Source organism: Papaver somniferum, unplaced genomic scaffold (genome assembly GCF_003573695.1).
Source record: "Papaver somniferum cultivar HN1 unplaced genomic scaffold, ASM357369v1 unplaced-scaffold_107, whole genome shotgun sequence".
NCBI classification, from domain to species: domain Eukaryota; kingdom Viridiplantae; phylum Streptophyta; class Magnoliopsida; order Ranunculales; family Papaveraceae; genus Papaver; species Papaver somniferum.
Window position 1 is genome coordinate 785370 of NW_020619603.1, and position 21696 is coordinate 807065.

The 21696-nt window shown below is 36.6% G+C and overlaps 1 protein-coding gene and 1 pseudogene across 6 annotated transcripts; both read right to left on the reverse strand.

Moving 5' to 3' along the window:
• Positions 1–1675: 1675 nt before the first annotated feature.
• Positions 1676–6863, reverse strand: LOC113328239 (annotated as a pseudogene).
• A 215-nt stretch (positions 6864–7078) lies between these two features.
• Positions 7079–12412, reverse strand: LOC113328257 (SUPPRESSOR OF ABI3-5-like). Of its 6 annotated transcripts, XR_003349322.1 has the most exons (11): positions 12281–12406; positions 11897–12030; positions 11067–11209; positions 10925–10965; positions 10130–10643; positions 9974–10045; positions 9726–9818; positions 9568–9647; positions 8071–8670; positions 7748–7962; positions 7079–7663 (listed from the first exon to the last, which is right to left on the reverse strand). XR_003349322.1 is itself a non-coding variant. In XM_026575372.1 (9 exons), exons 2-9 carry the CDS (start codon positions 11112–11114, stop codon positions 7851–7853), a joined length of 1560 nt encoding a protein of 519 aa, XP_026431157.1. In that variant the 5' UTR covers positions 11115–11209; positions 11897–12406; the 3' UTR covers positions 7079–7850. The 6 variants fall into 6 exon arrangements, 1 of the variants encoding a protein (XP_026431157.1); XR_003349323.1 differs by lacking the exon at positions 11897–12030 and having other exon boundaries at positions 12281–12412; XR_003349324.1 differs by having other exon boundaries at positions 7079–7637; positions 11897–12406.
• Positions 12413–21696: the final 9284 nt, after the last annotated feature.

The following is a 21696-nucleotide window of genomic DNA, read 5'->3' on the forward strand; positions in this document are numbered from 1 at the left end:
AATTGTCTTATGCTCACACTCCTTGGCCTTATGGGAGGCCTACAGTTGGTAAATATGAGTTTTTGAACTCACGGGACAAGGGTAAGAAAAACAAGGTGTTGAGGTTGAGAGAGACATTGGATAATGCAACAGTTGAAGATGTGGTTTTCCATCCATACACCCTTCAATCAGATGAAGAATAGAAGATGTTGAGGCCATTGATTTCTCAACTATCGCGTCTTATAATGGACCGATGTTTCATCCTAGCGGTTGTACAATGTATAATCCTCGAAGAGTATTGATTTCTTGTGTCCAAAGCGTCCCAAATGAGGAAAACATCAACTTCAAAGTGAAGAAGCGGGGAAGTAACAACACCGAAAAGAATTTTGTTCCAAAATACGAACCTGTTCCATCAGTGGACCAATGGAACAACTTCGGTAATTATCTTGTTCCTGCTGCAGAGTTGCAAGATTCGTTTGATGAGCCAAATGCTGCTGACGAGGGATATATGGAATGGTATGAACATTTTTCTCATCCTCGTGTAATAAATAGTGTCCAACAAGCCTGTTGAATAAAATGATAGAAAAAATCCGGAGCGGAGAGCCGATGAACACTCGAGAACAAACAGACCTCTACAACCAATTGACTAATGTTTTTCAGTCAACATTGTTGACCCAATCCAGACCATGCTGGTGAAAAGGGGTCGCCAAGAAGGGGAAGGTTCAAGTCGGATGGTTGAACAACAAAGCAGTGGATATGACACTCCTATTGACGAACGGAAACCTAAAACTCATTCTTAATGCACATGCCTTGACTATGTAATACTTAGGACTTGACCAATGATATTGGCACTGACTGAATAGATAATGTAAGTGTTAACCACATATACATTAAAGATGTGTTCACTATCCAAAAACATATAAACGGATACTTGCTTTTCCAATGATATTGGCACCGAATGGTCAAGTTAATTTTTCCTAATGAATACGAAGGCCGCCAAGCGTCCACAAAAACGACGTGGATGCCTTCCCGTTTGGCTTATGAAGTTTTGTTAGGGTTCGTTTGCAACAACTTCCAATCAATTTAAAGGACTTGGGCGAGGCGAAGCCGAGCTTTACTGAATCAAATGGGGACTTGGGTGAGGCGAAGCCGAGCTTTACCAAATCAAAGAAAGAGGCGGTGATGCATTGTATTTGTAGTTTGTAGTTGTAGATTGAATTGGTGAACCAAGTTTGCGAAGCGGCACAAAATCTAGTATAATTCTTAAAGATGAAAAATCAACTTACATAACAAAAGGAGTTTCCAACCTGGTTATCTACACCAGAAATATGATGCATTGTACATCCAATTTCCACATCAACAAGATCCATGTAGTGTATTGTTCTATAAAGCTTGACTTTAGAACGACTTATAATTAGGAAAGCAAAAACCGATCTATGTAGTGCATTATGCTGAGAGGAGATATCATTATGTTGCTGTCTTCGTATTGTTGCTGATGATCATAAACATCTGAAGCCATGGTCGATCCGCTGGTGGTTGTTTCGGAGGTGGCGTGAAAGAGAGAAGAAAAAAGGTAATATGATGCCCTAGAAAACACAGGCGACCCAGTAAATAGTAGGGTGGAGATCAATACAAAAATGGATTGCGATTCAAGATGATTATCTTGGATCAAGAAGCAAATTGAGAATCACATATATGACAGAATAAAGATAAAATTTAGACACAGTTCGATTCATGGAACAATTTCTGAAGTACAATGATAGATTTCATGTCACAAAGCGTTCCAGAGATCCACATTTGAAGCTCAAGCACTCGGATACACTTTACAACTCATAGACCTCGGTACCACCTCAGAAAGAGGCTAATGCACTTTACATTTATTTTTCATGATATGAGTGAGATTCTCAAGATGTAACTAAGTGGAGTAGAGGGAAAATTTGCCAAGTGCTGTAGGTGATATCAGTCGGTGTATATATCTGTACAAATTCACATTACCCCAAGTTCCCTAAAGGGAATAGTTTTACACAACTTTGAGATACGGAATCTTAAGTCCTGACCTGCAACCATATCGCTTTTCAGTGGAAAAAGAAGACCGCCCAACTTGATAGTCTCCAGCCTTGATTCAGTTACGTCTGTCGTGTCATTTAACCCCTGTCGCCATTACAATGCTTACTATAATAATGTTGCTGATGTGATTTACTATTGTCGCCTGGCGCCTCTCGACCAGAACTTGAACCTCGTGAATATGGATGTGGACGGTAACTTGAACTGTTATGACTGTAATTACTACCACCTCCTCGGGGACCAGGCATTCCGTTAGCAACATAAGGAGGTCCACGTCCTTGTGGAGAATGTGGATATGAGCCAGAGTTGTAACCTCCTCCACCACCTTGACTTGCTCGATTTGGATTGAATCTAGAGGGCACACCAGAAGGTCCTCGTGATTTTCCATAATGATGGCTAGCTCCAGCAGCCACTGGAGGCTGAGAAGTATGTATAGGCTGGTTAACTCCTGGATGGAGTGGAGGGTACCTAGACTGTTGGTACGGAGGCACATGTGAGTGCTGTAGCTTTTGCCGTTTCGCTGCTTCCTCTTGTTGCCTCTGCTGCTGGCGTACCTTGAACTCGTGTGACGTTTCATATTTAGGCAAACTGTACCATAAAGTAAAATTAAATTTCAGCATTATCAAAACCGAGATCAGAGAAAAACGCATATACATCTACATATGAGAATTTCATTCCGCCAAGACCTGTCACCGTATCAACTTTTATCGAGGAGCGCACAAAAGGTTATACAGGAAAGAGGATGTGGTCATGGAATGTCACCTCTTGGGATCACAAGGCAGGGGATCCGTCCAGAAATACTCGGCATCAAGCGCATCTTTGGCTGATATTCTCTGAAAACATGAAGATGGCATTATGATTTAGTCATCAAGAGGTAAAGTTCAGTCATCCAATGGAGAGAGTAGATTCATAGAATCGTAAAGATGTATATCCAGAGGAGGAACCACAAGCTAAAGGTAGTCCACGGGTAGTTTCAAGAACAAAGAGAAGTTAGAGGGGTAACTTATTCTGGTGGAAATATAGTTTCATAGAATCATATTAAATTATTTAACTTCGCCATCATTTATCTCGACACGTGTAAGTTTTAAATTAGTACCTGAGATGGGTCAAGAGTCATCATTTTGTCCAATAACTCCACGGCATGGCGACCATACCTACGCAAGGGCATAGAGAACAATTATTTATAATATTTTGAACCAATAATTCAAAAAGAGCACCAAGTACTAGTCATTGAAATAAATCTATGTGAGAGTTGGTTACATACTGCCTGAAAGTTTCCCTGAGACAGCTCTCCTTGGGCTCCTTTGGCTTGAAATTCTTATACCAGGGTAACTTAGAGACACCAGGCCAGTTGACCTCATTGGGAGATCCACAAAGCTTAAAAATCATCTCCAATTGCATTGTCTGCAGAAAATATTTATATCTAGTTCAATTCTTGGAAATCCATTTTCAATTTTTTTGGTCAACAAGTATTTGTCAGAGAACTCTCATCATATAATAAAATATCTGAATATCAAAATGTAGGTAAAAGAAAATGAACAGATAAACCAGACCACATAGGTTCACAGAATTTCGGAAAATTTCATAGCAATCACACGATTCGGCAACCCGAAAAGGAAACAAATATGTTATTAGATATGCACATCCAAACTATGCAACAGAAGTTGGGTGTTAGGTAACAGATGATATTTATGAACCTATTAGTAGCTTGGTACCATTATGATACACATTTTACGTTTACTTGGTCATGTATTTCTTGTCTTTTGTTTTGTGTTTATCCCGTGCACCAATTTAGTAGCTTATTGCGATCTAGGATATTGACTCATATCTATTGTTCTTAATGTCGTTTTCTTTTTACAATTCTGGTCACAGTTCTCTTAACATGTTAGGGTCAAATCAGTTGACATGTTAGGGTCAAATCAGTTGACATCATTCGAGAACTGGCACTAACTATTCCAGAAAACCATTCATTTGGAGTGAAGAAACACACAGACACAAGGTCTTTCTTAATAACTGTTCGTGAAATCCAGGCAGGATACTAGCAAGCTATGTTGTAAGGTACATAACCATAAACCATTACTGAAGAAGGAATAGAATATCACCCTGTCTTTGCCAGGTAAGATTGGTTTTCCTAACAGAAGCTCCGCGAAAATACATCCCACGGACCACATGTCAATAGCCGGTCCATATTTAGTAGCTCCGAGCAATATTTCTGGGGTCGTAAAAAGGAACCAAATATGTAAAAATGCTGCACAGACTAACAAGTAGCGTCAACTGAATACCCAACTTTGTAAGACCCAATTGCAACAGTTATTACCTATACCACAGTGTAATCACTTCATTTGTCAGGTTCCCTTGATGGTCGTTGGATAACGATCTTGCAAGGCCAAAATCTGCAAGCTTAAGGTTCCCCTCATTATCTACTAGAAGATTAGCAGCTGCAGGAACATATAATTTCAACGTCTCGGACCATTGGAAAAAAGAAAAGAAAAGCGAAAACTCAATTTATTTAATAAAACAGAATAGCTTGGCCTAAAATTAACCTTTAATGTCACGGTGAAGTACTTCATTGAGGTGACAGTAATGAAGTCCTGTCAATAGCTGCTTCATATAGCACTGGGGACAGAGTAACTTGAGTACTCACACGACAATCACTTGCAGAAAAACTAACAATTCTCAAAGATAAGTTTCTGATGGTACCTTGATCTGAGGAACTGAAAATCGCACCCCACGTTTAGAAAGCCCAGAAAAGTCATGGTCCATGTATTCAAATACCATATAGATATCACCCTTGTACTTGTTACCATCTGTCGGCCCTATAAAAAATGCAGGTAATTTCGTATATCAATTCACCTCCAAGAAGTTCAGTGGAGCAACGAAGCTTAGTCGATGATATGCTGAATAGCCTTGGTAATCAGTAACCAATGTGATAACAAAATAATATTCTAAGAAATATATCTGAATTGTAGAAGAGTAATGAAGGAAAATTTTCAGCTGAAATTCATGCAACTGTAAACCTACGCACCTGGCTTCCCTTGCTCATCGTTCCCGGGTCCTGGTGACAGTAAAAGGTTTAGAAACCTTAATAATTAAGTGTGAAAACTAGTGATGAGACTCGTGAGCAAAACGAAAAAGAAATTACGAATTAAAACTGGAAGAACTAAAAAGAAGGGTACCAGTGGAGGTAACAATCTCTTTCAGCTTAATCACATTTTGATGACGCAATTTCTTTAGAATTTTAATTTCTCGCATGGCAGTTATAGGGAACTGCAAACAGTCAAACTTTAATGTTAGACATCCAAAGCTCAGGCGTCCAATTAATAATTGGTTAAGAAAATAACGAATGTTACCCCTTCTTTCTCCTTGTCCGTTCGAATCTTCTTAAGGGCAACAATTTCCCCTGTTAAGACGTCTCTAGCCTTGTAAACTAGACTGCAAGAGAGTGTGGACAACAGATAAAAAAAAACAATTAACCTCGAGAAGGTATAAGGGAACTATGGTTTGAGCGCAAACAGACTTAAACTTGCATTATGCTTGTCATGAGCTGGTTTTCAGAGAAAACAAGAAATTATGATTGCCATTACAATCCACTAACAAACTTTATTAAATAAAACCCATTCAAATCAGAAATAAATTTGTATACTAGTCAATAACACAATGCACCAGAGAATTAGGGTTTTAATAAGGGTTTTATAATAGTTAGAATAGTCACCCATATGTTCCTTCACCAATCTGCTCCAACTTGTCGAAACAATCAACGGTGCGGGATCCAAAAGCAGGGGACGCATAGAGATTGAGCTGCCCAGGGGCAGCTACAGCCATAATAACTCTTTTTCAACAATCCTAGATGATGGATAAACGGTATCTAAACAGGAAGAAGACTGATACTAACAATTATGCAATACGAACTTCAACTTTATTGAAAGAGTTTAACAGCGTTTTGCCCTAACTGTTGCATCTTTCTTCACTGTTTTTTTTTTTTTTTTGGTCTTGAATTCTCTTCTATAGTATTCTGCTAGTTGTTTTTTTTCCTCCCTCTCTATATTCGCTCTTGCAACCTATTTATGGACAAGGACTTCAACTATTCCTCCTAGGATTAGAAACCTGTTTCCAATAATATTTTGATGGGCCTAAATACGGATCAGACCGAGTTAGAATACTGAGTCGATTTTAAATCAACTCGCGACTCAGTAAATAAAACCATGATGAAAACCTTGTTTCTTCATTTTGGAACAATTTCTGATTTCACTTGTATTTCAATTACTCAATCAATCATCATGAATTCAGAAAGAAATAAAAAAAATCACCTAATCAGAACCCTGAACCTCACAATGAACCCTAATTTCAGAAATTATAAACCCAAACTTCAAGTTGAATCAATTCATGTATTAGCAAAAGAAATCAATGGAAACTCACTTGCTAAAACGAATTCCTATCCCACGCCACAACTCTTCTGAGCATCTGCAAAATTAGATCGGACATAAGATTAAGAGAAGGAATAAAAGAAAATCAAAGGAACACATTAAGCTGTAAATGATAGATAAATGAACCTACCAAGCGTTTCCGGCAATGGAAAACAACAACCAAAATAAATAATATTTGCAGAAACAGATCCAATCAAATCCATGTCCGAATCTTTGCTAAATGATGGGTACTTGAACCCACTGTCTAAAACAAGGTTCTTAGTTTTGTCCAGGTTACATGGACAGGAGACAAACATCTGTGATCACTGATCAGATTTTGAAGAAGATGAAACTACTGTTAGAAACAATGAAATGAGTTTTTAGTTTTCATTTCTTCAAATCGTTTGAAGCAATAAAAGGGAAAGAAGGGAGGGATAAAAGTTAGATTAGAAGCTGGGCCAAGCACCAAGGTTGCTGGGCCTCCAAAATCTGTGACTTTGAGCAATATAACAAAGAAAAAAACAAATAAAACAAATACAAATACAAATATGAATAAGATACGATTAAACCGGAGGAAGAATAGCTTTCGAGAATTGCCTTGAATAAAATCAGGCTGAATAACAAAATTGGAATTGTTAATGTGCAAAAACTTTATAAATTCAAAACTACAGTGTGTAACCGAACAAGTACCCCTTTTTATTGTTTGATTAATAATAAAATCAATACAAATTACAGAAACCAAATTTCTCTAGGAGCAGCGTAGGACAATTACAGCAGCTAACCCTTATGCCATTACCAGCGGAATTACTGGTATCAGTCGTACTAAATCTTCCAGTATTCCACCATGTCTCGCCCTTACAAGTTATTACTAGGGGTGGTTGTGGTGGTAATTGTTGCGGAATTGAATGACTCTCTTTACGACTCCACACAACCCTGAGGCTGCCATAATCACCAAATACAGGAAAACTCTTCTATGAGGATGCACCAGAAATTCCTGCTAGCACGAGCAGACGAGCTACAGGTCTCGATCTAGCTACATTTCATCCAAATGAGTTAGAAGATGATGTGAGGCATGGCTACTACAGTTCAACTCTCAATCTCGCCCATGTAATCCCCAACATCCATTGTTGCATACTGTGCACGAACGAGGAGCGGTATGAACTGATACTATCCAGGCTTTGCTTTGACGTTCTGAATCCCAGTCCAGGAATTGATCACTAGGAACCACTTATTTGAGTTTAGGGACAAATTTATATATCAAACATCAAGTGTACTTAGTAAGGGATTCATAGATTACAAACCTTCTCCAGGGAATTCAAACATTCAGCTGTTCTTTCTCTGTTAACCATGAAGATGAGCTCCTCTATTTCAATGTGCGCTAAAAATTGACTCATCCTGTCAGTTTTAGTCAGCGTCCTCTCGTGCAGTATGTTCAGTTGAATTGACAATGCCTTCTGAAACTGTAAAACCCATAGCATGCCCCAACTTCTGTAGGACCTCGGGATCACTCAAGTACCTATAAGCAAGTAAGAACATCAAACAGTAAATAAAACAAAAACCAAGTTCATTGGTAGTATAACAAGTTATTAAGCACTAAAATGCACACAAACCTATAACTTCATACCTCATCATTACATCTGGACCACCGATCTCAATATCTTCTATAACAACTTTTAAATATGGATCTTCCTTGATGCAATCCATTCTTTCTTCAAGTTCTTCACAAGACATGGAAGCAGAAATACCATGTGAAGAAGGCCCGTGCAGGATTTCACCAATCTCAAGTTCTTCTACTAGTTGCCGTTGCTGCTTCTGCTGTAGTTGTTCTTCTCCTTCTCGTTGTACTAGTTCTTCGACTTCTGCTTCTCTGTCTTCCACTTCTGTTTGTTGTTGTTCTCCTTGTACTAGTTCTTCCACTTCTGCTTTTCCTTCTCCTGCTTCTCTGTCTTCTACTTCTGTTTCCTCATCCACTTCTGCTTCTCCTTCTCCTGCTTCTCTGTCTTCTACTTCTGTTTCCTCATCCACAGCCAACCAATCTTCTAGTTCTACTTCTACCACATCTCTATCATCTACTTCTCCTTCCTCCTCTTGCACCTCTTTTTCTTCTTGTTGTTGTTGCTGTGCACGTGCAGCAACTGCATCTCTTTCTAATTGTCGTAGCCTTCTTCTCTTGCTATTTAGCTTTTCGTGCAGGACTCGACTCTTCGATTTGATCTTTTTGAAACTGTGGAGATTATAGGGTTAGATTCAGTGTACTATATTATATCAATTCATGTTGGAACTTCTACAATTGGTGTTAAAAACAAAAAAGTTGACACCTTTGCATACAAAAAAAAGGGAAATGCAAAAATATTGTTCATATGAGAGCTCTATGATCTGATACAATCTCATTTCTTTCTGTATAAGTTGGGTTATACGTCTAATGAATTGCTCCGAACATATTCATCCAGCACAATACAGTCGTCTTTAAAAAGTCAATTTGTTTTTAGATGAACAAAAAGTCCAACGCCTACGAATTTGAACCTGTACATGTGAGTTGGTAAAAACAGCAAGCACTATTGATTACATTACCAGATAACAATAGTGAACTCCAATTATCTAACCCATTTGTAAACCAAGAAAGAATGTAACTCTGTATATTGACTAAAGTTTATTAAAACATCTTATCTGTTGCAGTTGATTCTAATCAAAGTTCTGTCCTCTTATTGTCTTTCTCAACAATGAATTCTTTCAAGCAGGTTAGTTTTGTGGCCTTATCGTGAAAAATTGACTGCCTACGCCTAGTTAAGAAAAAATACGAAGACAGTGCTAAAACACCGAAGCAAAACCAGCCATCCAGTTTGATCACTAAGCTAACTGAGTGAAAGTAGTGCTTTAGGTAACCAGACAAAAACAATTCCATATTTGTGTCAACTGTAGCACCTCATGTCTGTACTGTGAAACTTCAGATTTTAATCCTGAACATATGCAGTCTCAGATGTTGTTTGTGATTCACCGTTCTGTAAACTTTATCCAAACATATTGTAGCTAACTCAAATCTCTGCAATTTGTTTGAATCGTGGATGAAAGTCGTAGTATGTTTCTGTTCAAATGTAACCAAAAATACAAAACAAACACGTACCTGTACTCAAAAGACAGCTCTCTCCCATCATCAACGAGGCCATCATATCCAACTTCCTCCATCATAGTACGAGCTGCTCTCTGTGTTACCAGAATGAGTTTTTAGAAACAAACTAGATAGTGAATAAAGAGGTATAGGACAACATAAAGTTTACATACCACTGAAGGAAAATCAATAAATGCAAATCCACGACAGGTGCTAGATTCCTTTTCCTTTAAAACTCTCACATTACAAATGGGTCCCCATTCTGCCTAATAATAGAAGCAATTGAAATAAGAAGGCAGACAATCAAAACAATAGCCTTTTGTTTTGGAGGATAAACAGAAATCTTATCATCTATAGGTAAAACGACATATACAAATAAGATGTGAGACAAAATTCAGAGTTGAAAGTTTATAGAGGTTACTAGAATCTGATAAACATCTTCCTTAGTTGCATTGCTTGACAAACCCCTCACCCTAACGGTTGAAGATGGAACCTGAGAGTGGAAATGGTAGTCCCAATTAGCAGGAAATTTACGGAAAATATACTAGACAATAATGCAGTGTCTCTTATAGCATACCACTGAAGAATGTTCATAATTCCGCCTGTCGTCATAGTTGCCCTTCCACTGGTTGTGAACTCGAGGAGACCTTATTCTCTGACGATCATAATGTCCACAATACAGGGAATGTTCTGGACTTTGATCTCGCTTCCAACTCGAACGTTGTCTATCACGAACACGAACAAGGGAATCACACCTCTCCCAACTACCATCTCTTTTTCTGCTTTTGTCACAATCAGAACCATAGATGGAGCGGCCATAATCGGTATCTCTTTCATGCCTATCCTCCCTTCTTCGAGACATATGATGCCTATAATCATGACCAATATCATAAGGTGCAAAATCAGCATGATTACGACCAGCAAACCTTGTAGGCCTGTCAAACCCAGAATCGTGGGAGCTATCAATGCCACGATAGCTATATGCATGGGTATCCCTGTCATGTATGTGTCGGTGATAAGCCTTCCGAGGGTATGTTGCCTCACTTAACAATGCCATGTCAAACCTTCTATCACTATCAGTACCACCAATCCTGCCAGAAAGAAGTAAATCAGGAAGAAAAAATATTTTATTTAGATATAACAGACCATGTTGCAACGAATAGATCAGAGAGCAACGTAAGCACGTTAACCAGAAGTAAACAATAAAATTAATTTGAAATTTCATAAGAAAATAACCACATTACTTTTGATTGTAGGGTAAGTGTTTACATAAATATAGATATTACATGCAAAACCACCATTTTCAGGACATGTTATAGTTCTGAAACCACACCAATACCCTCACCATATAGAGGCAACATACGTCACTTACCGAAGATCTGCCTCATGAACCACAGGATGCCCCTCCAGAGCCTGTGCATTAAGAAAATAAGATAAGTTAGCAGCTAATAATCATGGTACATGTACACAAAGACAAAGTCCTATTGGAAGAATTGGTAGAAAAGCGCACTTACTCTGACATGGACCCATTCTTCCTGAAGTAAATGACGTGTAAAATCCATTATAACCCGTAAGCTTCCGCTGAGCGCTAGGTTTACCTCCGCAAGGGTTCTGACGATCTTTTAAGTGTTTCTTGAAGCAGATTCTTTTGTCTTTCCTGTAAACGATGCACAAACGGATATCATTTTGCCGATTTGAAGCAAGAAACATTTTTATGGCTCAACCACTTTTCTTATTATTATACTTCTCAACCAAATCCTTACGAAGACAACAATCTATCTTCAGTTAAGCCCTCAGAGGATTTGAATTATATAGACACAGAGGTACCAATAGAACATGATGTTCATCTTTCACTCTAAATTGTGAAAGACGAGTCTTTTCAGTTCATAAGATACCTCAACACTTCATCTAATGCATTAATTCAGATTATATGAAAGTTGCAATTGGATACAACTATGAGATTACCTTACACCTTGATGCGATAACATTGGGCAGAACATATTTTTGGTCAAAATTTCAATAACCCAGTTCCTTTTAACTTATGAACCCCAGAGGTTTAAGTTGTACATCGATAATAAGACAGATAAGATTCAACAAATTAAACCTAAAACTGCATCAGGCTTATCACTTGATTGATAAAGAATCCTACAGTATTATAAACAAACATCATCCAATTTAAGTAACTTTTAGCTAGAATTTCACTATCTCCGTAAGCGACAGAATTAGCTATTAACATCTTAGTAAGAAAAACACTGGGAAATTTTTCAATTCTAGGGTTCTTTGCATTTGAACCTGTTTAGGGTTGTTTCGATTTAGTAGATCGGAGATGGAGAAGGGTTCTTACCAGTCCAGCAACTCTAATCGAAAAATGGAGCTTCCCCAAAATGAACCCCAACACTACAGCGTTTGTCTACATACAGGAATTTGATGTGCCTCGGAAGAGATGTTTGCAATTTGTAATTTGGGTTTTAGGGTTTTCTGAGGATCAGATAACAGAAATTGTGGATGCTTGGTGATTAATTAGGAAATGTAGGGTTCAGTGAAACCCTAGATTTGAAATAAACTTTTTTAGAGACAGTAATAGCTACAGTTTCAGACAATCCGCAAGAATTTATCAAATAACTAATTACAATTGAATCAATAGAAGAAGATGGACTAAGATTACTATTGGTGCAGTACAGAGAGGAGATGAACAACATTTGGATTCTATAATGTGAAGAGGAAATACCTAGAAGATACTGATGATGACGATGACGAAGTGGTCTTCTTGTGGAGAATAGCTCCTGCCACCACAAGGATTCCAATTTCACCACTGGAGCAAAAATGAAAGGGGGAAACGAGAGCGAACCCTAGAATTTTGAGAGTTTGAATTTTACAAAATTTTCGTTTGAGGAGATTTATGAAGTCAAGAAAACGCAAGTCAAAGTATGGTGATTATGGTCAAATGAGAATAGAGTAAAAATCGCATGTACCCGACTCAGTATCCTAATGGGTTTTACTCCTTTTTGTCCAAGTTATATAAGGGAGACCAGATTTTGCCTGCCCAAGTGCAATCGAAAGTAGTTTAATGAGTCCAGTTAGAGCAATTCCTATGGCAATGTTCAAATGAACTTGTTTGTTGAGCCACGTGGATGGTCAAACAGAAATCTCCACTGTGGAAAAGAAGTGAGTGATAGATGGTTAAACGCGCGACCGAATATCTGGCGCTAACGACTGAACTAAAAGCATTGGCGCCCTTGGTAATGACGCCAGCGGCAGCATTAGCAACTCCAGCATTTGTGGCAATGACCCCAACGGAAACTTCTTAAAAGTCACTGGAACGACTAGTTTCCGTTTCCACCTCTATAAATACGACTCGAATTTGATCTCACAAATACACAACAATCTTTCATCCGATCAATCTTTTCTTAATTTTAATTACTTTCAATTTTCAACCATGAATTTTAATTTTGATTCTTCTGAGGAGGATATAGAGATGGATGACATGCAGACCAAGATAGAAGAAGACGAAATTTTATGTTGTTATTACAAACCGGGATCATACCAAAGCCTTTAGAGCCATATGAAGTTGCAACTAGAAGATGGACGTGGCGGAATCGACATTTTTACCACGAAAAGCTGATGCATGATTATTTTAATCATGACTGTGTGTATTCCAATGAAGATTTTCAGCGTCGATTCCGCATGGCCGCAACTTGACGCAAAGGATTATTGTTGAACTTTGTCAGGTACAACCTTTATTTAATTATCAGTATGATGCACGACATATACGAGGCTTTAGTCCCGAACAAAAGGTCACTGCGACCCTCCGTATACTATGTTACGGGGTACCGGCGCATTCCACAGACGATTACATACGTATTGGGAAAACAACCGCCTTTAGGTATCTCAAACAGTTTTGCGAAACAATAGTCGAGCATTTTGGTCCAACCTTTTTAAGAAAGCCTACTCAGGAAGATGTTCAAAGAATAACTGCAGAAACACCGAGAGGGGTTTTCCAGGAATGTTAGGTAGTCTTGACTACATGCACTGGACGTGGCATGCGTGTCCGGTACAATGGGCAGGCCAATATAAGGGTCATTATCCAAAACCAACTGTAATTTTGGAAGCTTCAGTGCGCTACTTATGATTGTTGGTTTTGGCATGCCTTTTTTGGACTCCCGGGTTCAAATAACGAACTCAACGTTTTATATAAGTCACCATTGTTTGAAGATCTTAAGAATGGGGTCGCACCGCACTGTAATTTCACCATCAACGATCATCACTACACTTAGGGTTATTATCTAGCAGACAGAATCTATACAGAATGGTCAACTACGGTTCAAGATTATAAACAGTAGGCTTTGGTCCGACGACTTCGAAGGATATGCAGTACTTTAACACACCACAAATGGCATGCAGAAAGGATGTTGAATGCGCTTTTGGCATATTGAAAAGGAAGTTTGCCATCATAGCTGGGCCGACGCGCTTTTTTGATATTCAAGAAATGAATAAAATTATGCTGACTTGTATTATTCTGCATAACATGGTCATTGAAGAAACTACGCGTGGCCCAACCTGGACTAGTTTTCCAGATGAAGATTTAACCAAGAATCTTTTGGTAGAGCGTGGACGTCCGGCAAGAGAATATAGACTTGCCACTGATAGACTCCACAATCGGGGAATCTTATTGAGGCAATTATATTAAAAATTGTTGTTTATTTTAATTAATATTTTTTTAATTTAAGGTTGTTTGTTAAAATTGAGGCAATTATATCAAAAGTAATTGTAAATAAACTAAACTGAATTAATTAAAACGGCTATAGTAAATTAAATTAAACTAAACGTGTTCATTCATTAGCAAGACTGAATTATTTTTCATTTTCTTCCGAGACATCATCTTCGTCATCCAAATTCACATACTGGCCAGTTTGTTGAGGGGGACTCTAGTTTGTTGGTGGGGGCTTGTTGGGCCTGGACTTGATCGGCCTGGACGTGTTCTTCCTGGACTTGATCCATTTGCTTAGTCCATATACCATATTTCCCTTCATTCATTTTTCCAACGTCCAAGGAGAGTAACTTTTTTTAGCTTACAATCCCTGTAGTATTGTTCTCGCGAAAGACGACTTTTTTGTTGATTTTCTAAAGAAATGGCACGGTCCCTGACTCTATCATCCTCCATTTGCGTCTCCATTTCCTTGTGATCAGCATAGTTGAACTCGCTTGAACCTCCTTCTGTTGCTCGTTGGGATGCGTCTCTCGCTGCTTTTGCAGCTTTCTGACCACCTCCTCTTCTTCTCTTGCATTTGGTGTTAACGTCTAGATTACTATTGTGTTGATCCTGACTACCTGGAGTTCCATCAGGTGATCTTCCAGGCACTTGATGACCTTCCATCAAGTATGGATTAGACTTCTTAAGCACCCTCAGAATGGTGAAACAAGTTTCGTGTTGGAAGCTTGAACCTTTGTGGGATCTTTGCCACTCTTACCGACATCTTTGTTCCACATCCGGTTCGTTTTCACCACTTCTTCTGTTGTTCCACATTTGAGTGATAATAGCTACATATTCAATAACGGCTCCTGCAATTGTGCAAAAACGATGACACAACCCATCGACATCACGACCATGAATGTTACCGGTTTCTTCACGAAATTTTTATAAAATATTACCATAAAGATTTTTTTTTCTTGACTAATACCATTGATATCATTTAATGTATATAATACATAATTTCTGCAAAGTGACTTGTCTTCATCCAACGTATACTTGGGACCACGAATTCTTGTGTTCCTTTGTTGTGACTGTTGTGTTTGTTGTTGTGACTGTGTTGTTTGTGTTTGTTGTTGTGCTTGTTGTGGTGTTTGTTGTGGTGTTTGTTGTTGTGATCGTTGTTGTGAGGATGCCATATTTGTTAAAGATGGAATTTTTCTGAGAGATTGAATTGATATGAATAGTTTTGTTTGAAAAGAAAAAGAAAAGTTGAGACGGTATGGAAATTGTGTAATGTTGAGGAAGGTGTGAGTTTAAGTTTGTAGACGAAGTAAATTTATAAGGAAAGGAAAGAAAGGAACAATACAGCCGGGATGGGAATAGAAGTTGGCGCTTAGAAAGAACGCGGCGTGATTAGCAAAAACGATGGCGTCCTAGTAGTGAACACACATTGGTAGTCAAAACGTGGGCGTTTTTTGTTCTGACGCCAGCGTTAGTAGAGATGACGCGCGTCCTTACCACAGATACGCGTCGGATGTTCCGACTTAATGTATTTGTTGATTTAAACATCCATTTTTCATGTTTGTTTATTCCATAGTGGGAGCAAAATGAACAAACTCTAAGTTTGTTCATTCCATAGGAACTACCCTTACTGAGGAAAAATTAACATGGAAGGTAGAGTTAGTTTTCCCCCCCTGTGACACAATCTCAGCCCCCATCCGTTTCAGTTCCCTTGTCTAGGTTACCCATGAGGCTCGTTGGGAGGCTAGCACATCAACCTATTCAATTAATGTAGTAGTATGTTGTTGGAGCTTAGCTTGTTAGGCTTCCAACTAGTTAATGTAATGCTCTTTATCCAATAAATTAATTAAATAAAAAGATAAAAATTAAACCTAGATTTAATAAATTTGGTGTTAATATTTATCTGAATCTAATTTTGAACGTCAGGGCACACACCTTTCTAATAAGCATGCAACTTATCCAAAAAAAACAAAATAAATCAACACCATCATCTTGAATTGAGGGAGGTTGGAGGGTAAACTGGGAAGGTACATACACAATGAGGGAATTATCGTGGCTGGAACAAGAAAATAAACCAGAAATAATGAAAATATTAGAAGATGTGTTATTTGAAGAAATTAAATCTCATTAGATTCAAAGTTTTAGTCTTTTTGGTTGTCATTACGAAAGTAATCCTCAATTGATTACCAAGAGATTTTTAAGCTAAGATTGTTTACAATGTTTTTGTTTTGTTTTTTTTTGAGGCTTTTTTTCCCTTTTCTCAATAAATTTATGCCTATGTAGAAAAAAATCAAAATAAAATATACTTCTTCCGTTTCTGGAGAAGAGATACTTTCACTTTTTCAATTTGGCCTATTTTTAGGCTAAAATGAAAAGGTGAAAGTATCTCTTTTCCATAAACGGAAGGAGTATTAAAACACGTTAATGCTACATTTAAAAGCTAATATAATAATTATAATATAGTGTAAGCCTGCAAAGTGTACGTAGGTGTTAGGTGAATAGAGTATTGAGAGTTCCGTGAGACTGATACTCTGAGTATATATAGTCATATTTGTGTCTGTAAAGGTATCTTTTATTAGTTTAATTGAATAAAACTGTAAGCATTCTAGACATCCAAAAGTCTATCATGGTATCAGAGGTGGAAACTTTGCATAAGAATTCCAAAATAAATTCATATTTTATTCCAATGTCAATTGTTATGGACACGCTTGAGATTTACACCCCAAACAATGAAAATCATGACTGAAAACATATCAAATTCAGAGTCATTGTAAGTGTTGATGTTCGTTTCTTACGAGGCATAATGGCAAAAAGATCAGATGTAAAACTTACCTACATTCAGTTTACTTTTGAAGCAAACATGTTCAATGTTTGTAACCTCTGCAGAACCATCAGACATGGTACACCACAAGACTTCTTTGACAACATAGAAACTTTGGAATATATTAGTTATTGACAATAACTTTGTTGATGAATTTGGGGCTGATATCTTTGGCTAGAGATCCATAAGAAGACTTCCCTGATATTGAAACTTTAAAATAACCAAGATACATATGAATATTGCTACGAGGTAGAAAATGTTAATGGTGAAGTTATTGGTAATGTTACAAAAACGAGTCCTTTGCTAATACTGAGAACGTGAGGGTTCTGGTTCAATCCGCGGTAATCAAGTACCTAATAACACATCAACAACCATACATCGGATTAAAGTTATTTTACTCTTTTGAATATTCGACTAATAGACAGTTAGGATTTGAAAGCTTACCTATTCCAAAATTTTATATCAGCTAGGTACTAGAATTATTAATTAATGTCATTTCAAAACTCAAACTCACAACCAAATCATGTTTCGGTTCCAGGTGATCAGGTATCCACTTATACATCGACAACCATAGGTGGACATTAAAATTACATGTAGTGACACTTTGGTGTTTGCCATGCTATGAGAAAGCCGAACTCTCAAATTTGTATTTTATTGCTTATTACTGGTTTAAAAATAAATCAAAAAAAATTGAAAAGAAAAAAAAAAGGTTTCTCTCCTCTCTTACTTCCCCTCTCAACAGAAAAATAGTCTCTCGTCGGAAAAGCTTACCTGATCAGATTTGGTCTGTTTTGGTCCAGATTTGAGCACAATTTTTATTTCCCTTCGTTGTTTTTATCTTGTTCTTTGTTTAGATAGGTTTATTTACGTTTATCCCTTATATTTTAATAAGTTTTGTACACCCTTATGGTGGTTTTATCTCTTGTTAATGATCGTTATTGGTTACTACGGGTTTTAATACCACTTGAGATGCATTCTAATGACGGGATTCTCAAAAAAAAAATAATTCTGGTTGCGGAATCTTCACTGGAATCTTCATCTTTGGATTATCCGGCTACGGAATCTTTATCAATTCAATAATTCTAAATAAAATTTTCATCACAAGTTTTAAGAGATTTGAGCAAATCACTACAACTTTAGGAGCATTTGTTTATGAAAAAGAAAAACAAACAAAATGGTTTAGGATTTAATTTTGGAAAAACCATTATTCCACTGAATTGATCGGTTCTTATTCATGCTCATATTTATCATGTTGTGTGAATCCTTCTCTTTCTCTTGTTGGATTTTAGTGTTATACTTGTATGACTGTTTTTTTTCATTGTATTCTTTAATTTTCCATATTAGACCCAATTTAACATTGAATATTTATTAATGAAAATGTTCCTTTGTTTCAAAATAAAAAATCAAGAACAAGTCTATCAAAATCATTGAGATTTCAATTAGGCAAATATTCGTGTGTGCTATTCCTGATGGTGCGTGTCCGTCTTAGATTTGATGAGTAACACACATTCCTCGAGAATTTTATTTCTCTCAAATTTCGTATAATCAGTGCTTATATTTTCTTTTTCAAAACTAATGGATCAAAAGTTTCTGATAAAGAAAGAAATCACGACCATCTCAGCAAACAAGAAAGACCTAAATCTATAGTTTTAACTTTTTCATCAAAACCCAAAACATAAACCTTCGATTTACCATTAATAAAATATCAAAAAAAAATTACATCAATGAGTACCAAGGACGAACAAAGAAAAGGAAGATCTAACCAAATTCATTGCAACTAAATGAAACTTTGATAGTATTTTCCCAATAAACTTTATATCTTATCAATTATATATATGATTTGATTATGTCGTTAATTAATTCATCTTGATTGTAATATTTCTTTCAACCCTAAGTTGCAGCGTGTATTGAAGAAGAAGATAGTGAGATTTTGATCTAAGATAAAGATAGAGAAAATGATTTGATTTATATTGGTCAAACTAGCTAAGTCAGGCATAGTTTGACAAAGGTAGTAGAAGGCAAAAAAAAAAAGTGACATGGGATTATTTAGAAAATATGTATGCATTCGAAAGATAGAAAATGACCGTGACTTACACTAATAGAAGAGAGGACCTTTATACTCAAGAACACATGTCAGTCGATAAAGGATAGTGTATGTGAGTTTTGGCGTTTTCTTCGTGCTTCTTCATCAGTATATATTGTTGTTTCTAGTTTCATACCAGAGAATATCAAAGAGTAAAAGGAAAAGCAATGTAAAAACTATGAAACAATATTCTCCCAAACCCTAAACCCCTCTACTACCGCAAAAAAAATAATATATATATATACTTTCCGCCTCCCCTACAAAAAGAAAATAAAACCCATTTTCTTCAGCGCCTCCGCACAGATAAAAACTATCTTCTTATGTATCATTTTTATCTCCATATATGTTAAGATATTTAAAAGATGGAAAGTCTAAGAAAGAAAAGGATGTTTACAAATATGAAACATATAAAATATTATTCTTTTCAAGTTGTGTTACCAAATATGAATCAATGTTATTGTTAAGTTAGAAAGACCTTCAAATGCAGTGAAGACAATTGAACAGTTAAAGGCGTTAGTAAGAAGTGAATACATGAAATCATGCAGAGGTATTGCTTCTTCGCAAAAGAGGACAAACATATTCTGGGCTAGTCCAAAATTATGTATCAAATATCGTGGTTGTAAAATCTTTAAGCCAATAATGTGTCTCTATGAGCCTGGAAGAATGCACATCTTAATATCATAAGTGAGGGACCGTATGTGTTTATATTTGATGATTGATTAGTTTTATATATATATATAGTTTTTCATTCCTCTGTTTCGTTTGCTATTATTAGCAAGATGGAGAGCGAAGTCGTGGGGTGAGTAACAACATTCCTACGTTGTGCCCTAACATTAGAGGTAAATCTTATCTTTGCACCCCTTTACTTGTATATATCTTTTATATACCCCCTAAAAATATTGACTTTAGAGCCCAATATTTTTTTTTACAGAAGAGACCGATATTAACTCGATCCGATTTCTACAAAATCCACCATTGCATGAAAACATTCAAATAGTTGAAGTTATTGAAATTAATGAAATTGCTAAAGTGATGAAACCTAGATCTATGGCTAATTAGATCTATGGATAAGGATTTAATTCATTAATAACAACAAAGTTACATTTAGAATAAAACACCAACTTACTACATATTAATTGTTAATTAATATTGTTTTATCCATGTTCTAAGCTCCTGATCATCATGAATATCAATCTCAAACCCCTAAAACAACTAAAATTCAAAAGACAAACAAACCCTAAAAGATAAAAGATAAACTGGAACAATGTCAAACCACAAGCAGAAAAAAACCTAAAATACCAAAGACCTTCCATTTCCCTTAATATTAAAGCAGCACCAACCTTCGTTCTTCCGCAAACTTCAGAGAAATCTTAGAAAATATTTGCAAAGAGTTGCTTTGCAACAGCAAAACAACCTTTTTTCTTTAAAGCACTTTAGAAAAGCTTTATGCAATATCTATAGAGTCTAAATAACACTTTTAAAGTCCCCCCTAAAACATTTAGCTGATGACCAGCTTCACTAAATTACTTACACGTTTCGCGAGTGCTCATACCTAGACATGAACCACAAACAAGATTATGAAGTCTTTTTTTCTTAGATTTTGGAGTCGATCTGGGTGTGGTTGGATTAAATGGAGTAGATGGAGGGGAGCATAGATACGGTGGTGGTGGAGGGAAAACTGAAGGTGGGGTTGGAGGCATTTCGGGAAAAGGAAATCCGAATGAAGGCGACCCCTGTTCTGCTAAACCACAATTTCTTGATTCTGAAGCTCTAAGTTGTTGTGGTTGGACTAAAAAAATACAGATAATGAGGAGCAGAAGGAAATAAGGAACCTTTTGTGCCATTTTTAGGTGTTGGATTTAAGTGGTACTGTTAAGGAGATTTTGGGGAAGGTACACACACGATGAGTAATATCGTAGCTGAAACAAGAAAATAAAACAAAAAATATTGAAAATATTAGAAGATGTGTTATTTTAAGAAATTAAATCTCATTAGATTCAGAATTTTAGTATTTTTAGTTGACATTACGAAAATAGTCCTCAATCGATTATGTAGACAGGGATTTTAAGATAAAATTGTTTATAATGTTTTTCTATTCTTTAGAGGCTTTTTTCCCTCTAGTTCTGTAATTTCCTTATGTTATTAAATTTATTTTACCTATGTAGAAAAAAATAAAAATAAATAATATATTAAAACACACTAAAGTTACATTTAAAAACTAATATACTTATAATATAATGTAAGCTTGCAAAGTGTACGTGTATGTGTGAGGTGAATAGAGTATATTGAGAGTTCCGTGAGTCCGAGACTCTGAGTATATATAGTTATATTTGTGTCCGTTGGAAACTATCTTTTATCAGTTCATTTGAATACCAAACTGTAAGCAATCTAGACATCCAAAAGTCTAACATGGTATCAGAGGTGAAAACTTAGCATCAGAATTCCAAAATGAATTCATATCTTATTCCAATGTAAATTGTCTTGGACACGCTTGAAAATTTACACCCCAAACAATGAAGATCATGACTT

Excerpts from the sequence above, each read along its gene's own strand:
- LOC113328257 (XM_026575372.1), bottom strand. The coding sequence starts at position 11,114 with ATGGATTTTACACGTCATTTACTTCAGGAAGAATGGGTCCATGTCAGA. Across the intron at positions 10,966-11,066 it reads AAGAATGGGTCCATGTCAGA|GCTCTGGAGGGGCATCCTGT; the intron begins GTAAGTGCGCTT and ends CTTAATGCACAG. Across the intron at positions 8,671-9,567 it reads GAGCTGTCTTTTGAGTACAG|TTTCAAAAAGATCAAATCGA; the intron begins GTACGTGTTTGT and ends TAATCTCCACAG.